Consider the following 9,157-nt stretch of genomic DNA (forward strand, 5'->3'; position numbering starts at 1 on the left):
AGATTTGGAGCAAGGGTCTTTGCAGAGATTTGGTTCATTCTCCAGTAGGAGCTTGCATTGGAGGTAAGAGATCTGTTCTTGAGCTTTTGTGCATCTAGATCTATCAATTGTAGGGTTTTTGGAGCATAAATGAGGTTCATCTCGAGTTTGGTGTAAGATGTTGCTACCTCAGATCTAGGATTGTAGTGGTCCAGGAATCCATAAAGTTCATGCCCAAGAGTTTTTAGTGAAGCCTTCTTGTCCTAAACCCTATCCCAAGAGTGTTCGATGCTTAGATCTCTTTGGATTCACGTAAAGTTTGCAACTTTACGTGAGGAATAGCTGGTGGAAGGGTAGATCTATGGATTGGAGCCCCTGCATGGCTTGGAAAGCCACTGAATGGATTAAGAGCTAGTGGTACTCGGCGAGTCACATGGGTGTACTTGGCGAGTTGCATGAAGATAGGAAGAAACTTGGCGAGTTGGAAGAACAACTCGGCGAGTTGGTTGAAGATAGCCTTGGAATTGGCGTGTCTGTTCTTGGACTCGGCGAGTCTGGTCGTGAGGTCCTAACCTTTCCTAGCTGAGCTGTGAATCGGTGAGTCAAGGGACGACTTTGTGAGTTGAGCAGGAAGTGACTCAGAGTTCGTGGGACTCGGCGAGTCTTGGGGCGACTCGGTGAGTTGGGTCACGATATGGGAGTTTTCAGAGTTGAGGGACTCGACGAGTCAACGGTGTTAATATCGGTTCTTTCTATTTTTGTGAAACATAATGGAAAACAAAACTTTTTGTGCTTAAATCTTCAAGAGGAAATAATAATTTCGAATTTTTCAAATTTTGACTTTGAGGAAACTTCAACATTCCCTCAACTATCTTTACAACAAGATCCTTTTTCAAATCCTCCATCTTCTTATACATATATGAAATTTTACTTTCATACACCTACATAAGAATAAAGATACTTACAACTAAAATACTTAAACATAAAAAGTCATAAATGAATAAACTAATTAAATCATAAATGAATAAAACTATAGAATTACCTCCACATCACTAACTTTATTAACTTCAGAATCTTCTTCATCCTCATCACATAAATCCTCTTTGCCGTCATATTCAACCTCATCACCACCAGATTCCTCCTCATTATACTCAGATTCTTGAAATTCTTCTTCAACATATGCTTCATTAACATGTTCAAATCCAAATCCTCCACTCTCTTCAAAAATAACTTCAAGAAACCTTATCTTCTCTGACATCCAATTAAGAAAACAGATGGACGTTTATGTGTGATTTGCAAATGATCAAACTTGAAAGTATCCACATACAACAACTGCAAAAACATATATATCATCATAACATATATAACATCATATACGATTTTGATGTGTAATATATAATTAATCAAAAATTATACTACATAATCATATGTAGTAAAATCATATATGATTTATTACAAAAACAAACCTATTTTTACAACTAAAAAGAATAATTAATATCAAAAAATAACTCACGTACCATAAGGTATGTTGTTGTTCCATAAAAGAAAGAAGATTATTTCTCTAGATTGTAAACCTTCTTCGTCCTTACCAAACAATCCACAATGTAATCGCATCAGTCAATGCTACTTAAATCATTATCTCTTCTGATTAAATACAATGGATTCAGATTACATTTACCCATGCTTGTAGACTCACCGAAAGTATTAATAAAAAGAACCAACAAATTGATTTTGAAGTTGTCATCTGTAGCACTAGTTTGAACAAGTTCATTCTTTAGTTGTTTCAATCTCAATTTATCAATATTCTCATATTGTTTCTTCCACTCAAACACACAACTCTCTTCATTATTCTCCGAAATGTAATCCATGTTTGAAAGTAATGAGCCACCAGATGGTAATCCTAACATCTCTTGAATATACTTACTATCAACACTATCTTCACAATTATCAAACTCCACCTTCAAAGATTTAAAATTAAAACGGTCAAGAACATAATAAACAATCTTCAACGGTACGTCAATCATCTCCATCCCTAAGATACTCCCAAATCCCATAGCCCTAACACAATCCTTCTGCTCTCTATTTAAACCTTGAATAACACCCAACAATGACCCGGGTGAACATCTATTCTTTAGTGAAGGAAATTCTTTTATAACAGCAACTTTTTTTATCTTTCTTCAAAACTTTAGTTTCTCTCTTTGGTTTCTTTGAAGATCCAGGACGACTCTGAAAATCTAAATCATCTTTATCGGATAGTTCACGTTTCTTACTTACAGGTTTGACCTTTACCCCCAGTTCACTTTTAGTTGTTCAATAACTGTTTTTTTTTTGGATGTCTTTGAACGTGTTTGCAACACCTCATTCGCTTTTTCTCTTTTGGAAGATGATCGTGTCTTCCTTGAGCTATCTACATTTCCTTTTTAACTACAATTTTCATTACAAACATAGTGTTAGTAAAAAATAATACATACATTTATCATTACTATTCACTAATGATTATAAACAGACATATAAAATCATTTATGATTAGAACAATAAATAAAAATACAACTAAATGTTATATACAATCCACTTAAAATAACCACAAAATCAGTTATGATTACAAAAATAATTTTATATTCATGTTTGATACATAAAAATACATTTATCATTACTATTTAACAATGATTATAAACAAACGTATAAAATCATCTATGATTAGAAATAAAAATAAACATATAACTACATGTTATGTTCAATACACTAAAAAAATCAAAAAATCAGTTATGATTACAACAAATAACTTCCAACATTAAGTTATATGTTTATTTATACTTCTAATCATAGATGATTTTTTTTGAACTGTACCTTCGGAAATAACAGCACTTCTACCGCATTCGATATTTTTTTGATTTTTGAATTTTTTTCGAACGTAGTTTCTTTTGAAATCCTTATATGTGAAAAAATAAACAAAAACTTAATCAGAAAACACCACAAACAAACATAATAAAAAACATTACGAGACAATAATCAAAATCAAGTTAAAATGACGAAAAACCTACTGAATCAAAAAAAAAACACCATTATCAACATAAAACGACATTTAACTAGTTAATAAAAACATGCATAGTTTGTAAAATTCATAGCCTTCAAAATCCATATCAATCTTTTTAAAATTACAACAATAGCCCCACAATTGTAAATTAACGGCGTTAGTTTAATAAGTTACCAATATAATTATGAATATGTCATCGCATAGTTTCAGAAACAAACATAAGCACATCAAACGGTTATACATATATCTCACATTCTCTAAAAAAAATTTATCTCAAGGGAACCACCATATATATATATATATATATATATATATATATATATATATATATATATATATATATATATATATATATATATATATATATATATATATAGAGAGAGAGAGAGAGAGAGAGAGTGCTAGGTTTAAATGTGTATAGCAACTATTGTGTGCATGAATGCACCTATAGGAATTTAGGAAAAAATAAATAATTAAATAAATAGTAATAAATAGTAAAATGGTATGATAGTAATCTAACACTATTTAATTATAGTAGGAATTTTAAAACATTTAATATCTCCTAAAAATAGGGAAATCGGTATTAAAAGCCTTTTAAACGTCTTTTTCATCTTAGTAACCCTACACCACTGGTTTTTCCTTAGCCGTACATCACCAACACCTTCGGTCATATGCTCATTCAATCGTCGTCCAAAGAAACTCGATGACCCTCTTCACCGCCAGTGCTACACCACCCGCTGCCATTCCCATGTTATTACGGTGTGGATCTTGTTCAAAAATTAATCATCTTATTTCTACTGGTGCGATTAACTTTCGATCTTCATTTTTTGATTTTATAAAACTGGTTTTGGATGATTAGCTGTCACCAATACCATTGAGGGTTTATCGATCAATACAATAACTTTCATGGTTTTTCACTTTCATCTTTTTTTTGGTTTTGCTTCCCTTTCCTGATTCGGAATTGTTCACCTTGGTGGCAGGGCCATCGTATCCCTCAATCAGGTAATCGTCTCATTTCTTTTAATTTTAAAATATCCTTCAGTTGCACCCCATTCCTACTTCTCCTTTAATTTGGGATTCCTTTGTTTTTAGGTGGGGCCAATTGGAATTATACAACAGATGAATGAGGCTACATGGGATTGTAAGTTTCAGTTAATCCATTTTTTTAATGTATTTCTTGATATGTGAATTGGAACTTGAATATCTTGGAACATACACGACATATATAACATATTGTTCACCATTCTTTAAAAATTTCGTTATATTGTTCAAAAAATAATGTGTCGATTGCACTGTTTAAGAATTATACTGTAGTGGTACATGTCATTTGTCTTTGATGAAAAGGGTTAAGCTAGCATTCTGTCAGAATTTGCAAACACATGGACTACTTTTCTATTGCTATAATTTACACAAGTTGTAGGTGCAAACAAAGGTGGTTTTTTACACCTGGTGGAATAGATACTATCTATTTGGACTTTTTTACCGTTGGAGGGCCTTCTTCCTACTTATTGCCCCCTTATTGTGTTCCATGTGGTTTGCATACTTGTTTTTTTTTCTTGTAACAAGATTTATTATACGTAAAGAGAAACTGAATAGGAATATAATGCATTTGGAATACATACAGGGAGTCTTCATCCTAGTGCTTTCACAGATCATCATTTTTCACAATAAAAAACTTGTGAGCCGAAGATGGTTTATATATTCTAATTGTTTTTTTTCTTAGTCACCTTTTGTCTTAACATGATCTTTTCATGCATTTATATTTCAAATGTTTTTGTTCGTTAGATCTATTCTTGATAATACAAATTCTTTTAATAATATTCAAAACCACTCTGCAAGAACAGTTTATTGTGTAAGAATATTATTGTTGTATTCTAATAGAATAGTAGTTGATTATTTATATGTTTAATGTGCAGTTGTTACAAGTGTATCACTACAAAATATTTGGCAATGAATTTGTGATAGAAATGGTTTGAAGAATGGCTTAAAGACCTGATGGGAAAGGCTTGAAGAATGAATTAAAGAATGATCACACTCATTGTTTAATAATGTTGCTACTTATAAAATTACACTTGTTATTCTTTCAGAATGTTTTTATTATTCAATGAATCACAATCATACAATGTAATTATTTGGTATATTATTAGTTCAAGAATCGATTTTGTGTATTCTTTCAGAATGCATTTACTAGTTTATGGTTGGGATTCTGTCATTCTGACAGAATAAAATCGAAAATATATTTACTAGTTTATAGTTGGCATTCTGTCATTCTGACAGAATAAAATCGGATTTTTAAATTTGAATTAATTTAAAATATTCAGATTTTTAAAAATAAAGGAATTAATTATCCAAAAAATCCGAAAATTTCCTTTTTTAATATAACTTAATTGACTAAAATGCCCTTATGCTGAAATTTGTTTGATTATATGGTACATGTTATCCTATTATAATGTTATACAGCGTCAGATCATGGCATTTGATTATATTCCATCCGGTGGTCCAGATCTGTGCATTCTGGAACACAATAGTTAATAAAAACATAATAACCTAAGCCTATATATATATATATATATATATATATATATATATATATATATATTATTCTAACACGTAATGATGATTTTTAACAAATAATAAGATTTTTATGTTAAAAAAAAATTTAGGACCCTATAAAAAAAATTCCAAAAATAATAAGATTTTTTCTTAGATATCATTTGCATAGAAAAGTAGGATGTTACAGTTTTAACGGTACATCTTATCATTTTTTTTAATCAAATTGGTTATCCCTTGGTTTAAAAATAAGGAACTTTTGAGTTGATACATGGTTTAATATATAAAAATCTTTGAAAAAGTGGGAGTTTTAGGTACGTCATGACATTTTTTTAATGGTTCTCCCTTAGTTTAGAAAAAAAAAATGAAAATATTGAGTTGGTACATGTTTTAATATATAAAAATCTTTGAGTTATGTAAAACGAGCTAAAAGATAGTCTAATAAATATATCTTTGAGTTGTGGTCTACTAAGCCTAACATCTATATTATAACCGTGTAATATCGCTATATAAAGGGACAATGATTTATATGGGTAACTATGTTTCAAAATTGTTCAAAAAATACCATTCAAGTTTGATGTATCCAAAAAACACCATCCAAGTAAAGCATTTGTACAAAAAACACCAACGAAGTACATTTTTTGTTCAAATTTGACCTTGTGGTAACCGGATATTACCGGTAAAAAATAACTAAAGGAAAAAAAGCAAGAGGAAATGACTCAAAGGGGTAACTATGTTTTAAAATCATTCAAAAAACACCATCTAAGTATACTTTTGTACAAAAAAACACCAACAAACTATATGTTTTGTTCAAATATTACCTACCGGTAACTAACTCTTACAGGTTAAATGATGACTTGGCTTTAACTATTATGACATGACATAATAATTGTCACAACTAGCAATTTAGGGTTGAGATTGTGATTCATGTACAAAATAATTTCCTCTATGTAACCTTGCAACATCAAATTAATGAAATTCAAACTACAATGTTATTTGAATTCATGTGAGCGTACATATAAAATCCAGTAGAAATAGCCTCTTACAAGCCCAAAAATTGATCCAATAGCTAAGCCCAATCGATTTTGGGCCTTGGCCAAAGAATTCTAAACCCAACACCCTATTGGACCGAAAACCTTTCTTTGGGCCTTATTGGGTTGGAAACTTTTCTTTGGGCCTTATTGGGCTGAAAATTTTTCTTTGGGACATATTAGGCCGATAACCCTTTTATTGGACCCAATTAAACCCAAAAAGCCCATACGTACTCCAAAACGAAAACCCTTCTATCTTTGGGCTTTAATAGACCAAAAACCTCTTAATGGGCCAAGCCAAAACCAAAAACCCATTTAAGAATCCCATGAAATCCGAAAACCCAAAATGGCCTCTTTGTCTCACTAGTGTAGCTGATTTTGGTTGCTCTAAGTATGCTTATATAGTATGTTGCATTAGGGTTACACCATGTAAACCCTAATGTAACATGGCTCTTCATTTCCATGACCCATGGGTTTGTAACTCCCATGGAGCATCCTATGGACCTTAGCCCAACTAGATAATCCACGGAGCATCTAGCCCCTACGATGCTTGGAAACGCCATACGAATAGCCGCTCTCGTATCTTAAACGCCTAGGAAACGGAAACGCCAGTGAAACAGTCGGGAAACGTTTCTGGCAAATATCAGTAATCCCTAAAACTTCTCGCACGTTTCGTTCACGTTTCCCTTTTTTATTTTTATTTGCATGGGCTTTTAATATGTAGAAATAGAGTAATGGGCTTAGTCCTATGTCGGTTGCCAATGCTATTACCCTACAATTAGTCAATTAGTCGATTAAAATTTAGAAGTTTGTAAACGTAAGGCTGCTGCGTACTCTTTTCATTGGTTCTCATCGACTTTTATAGTTTTTTTATTGCCTCTCTGTGTCGTCGATCAAGAAGACAAGAACAAGAAAAAAAATTCAAAACTCATTCACACATTCACCACTCACCAATTCGATTATTATGGCTTCTTCTCAAGAACAAGAAACACAAGGATCATCTACATCATTAGACCAACCTCCATTGTGGGACTTTGTGACTAAACTCGATAAACTTGTTGGAGCAGGAGGATGTTGGAAGTTCAAGTGTAGCCTTTGCAGTGAAACCAGACAAGGATCATATTCTAGAGTTAGAGCACATTTGCTTGGCATAAAAGGTAATCTATTATTCAAATTAGTGTGTGTGTATCTATGTAATTTTCGATTTTTGATTTATGTTGTTGACTTATTGTATTGATTCATGAAAAATTGTAAAGAAAAAAAATTAGAGGCAACGATTTTTGTTTCGATTCATCATTCATGTATTTGTTGTAACTTTTTTATTCTTGTTATTGTATTGAAGTATTGAAATATTGATTCATTAAAAAATGTAATGAAATAAGAGGCTGTGATTTTTGTTTTGATTCATGTATTTGTTGCACTTTTGATTCATGTTATTCAATAGAACTATTTATTCATGAACAATGGTAAAGTCAAATAAATAAGAGGTTTTTGATTCACTTTCTTATTTTGATTAATGTAATGTAATTGAATTTATAATGTCAATGATGACCTTATTTTTTTCATGTTGTGTAATTGAGAATGTCAATGTTATTATGTTGTTTAATATAGGTACCGGGATTTCTATTTGCAAGAAAGCAACAACAGCTGACAAACATAACATGACACAATTAGAAGATGCATATGAAAAGAAGAAAACTGAGTCACAAGCGAAAGAAGTCCGGTTGCGATGTGAAGCTAGTGTTGGATTTAAAAAAAGAAAAGGTATTTCAAGACCTATTGAAAGAGCTTTTGGTGTTGAAATTAGGGACCAACTGGATCAAGAAATAGCTAGAATGTTTTATACCGGAGGTTTACCTTTTAATCTTGCAAGAAATCCACACTATGTCAGGGCTTTTCAGTTTGCTGCTAACAACAAAATTGATAGTTATGTACCTCCTGGTTATAATAAGCTAAGAACAACATTATTACAAAAAGAAAAAGATATTGTTCAAAAGCTATTGGAGCCACTTAGGTCTACATGGAAAGAAAAAAGTGTGACTATTGTGAGTGATGGTTGGAGTGATCCTACAAGAAAACCTCTAATCAACTTCATGGCTACCTCAGGTAATGGTCCTTTGTTTCTAAAGGCAGTAAATTGTTTTGGGGAAGTGAAAGATAGATTCTTTATTGTCGAAGTGATGAAGGAAGTCATACATTGAATTGGTCATGAAAATGTTGTGCAAATAATTACTAACAATGCAACAAATTGTAAGGCGGCTGGAGAGATTATAGAGAGTCAATTTCCTCACATTTATTGGACACCATGTGTTGTTCATAAGCATAATCTTGCTTTAAAGAACTGTAACATCCCGAAAATTTAGAAGTAAAGTTGAAGGGCTAAAAGTGTAAATAAGAAGGTCGACTCGGCGAATCGAGTGGTGTTTCAGGTCGCGTGATAAGTGAGCAACTCGGCGAGTCGCATGGGTAGACTCGGCAAGTTGGTGTTGTATGGAGAAAACCCTAATCCCGAGGGTTGAGCCCTATATAAAGAACATAATACCCCCTCCCCAGCCTCTTTACC

General features: G+C 32.1%; 1 protein-coding gene across 1 annotated transcript; it reads left to right on the forward strand.

Moving 5' to 3' along the window:
* The first annotated feature begins 7,558 nt into the window (after positions 1-7,558).
* LOC145036259 (uncharacterized) lies at positions 7,559-8,795 on the forward strand. Its single transcript, XM_078984714.1, has 2 exons — positions 7,559-7,751; positions 8,206-8,795. The coding sequence occupies exons 1-2, from the start codon at positions 7,559-7,561 to the stop codon at positions 8,793-8,795; spliced, it is 783 nt and encodes a 260-aa protein (XP_078840840.1).
* The last annotated feature ends 362 nt before the right edge of the window (positions 8,796-9,157 follow it).

This window comes from Lactuca saligna, chromosome 3 (assembly GCF_052625555.1).
Source record: "Lactuca saligna cultivar CGN05327 chromosome 3, ASM5262555v1, whole genome shotgun sequence".
NCBI classification, from domain to species: Eukaryota; Viridiplantae; Streptophyta; class Magnoliopsida; order Asterales; family Asteraceae; genus Lactuca; species Lactuca saligna.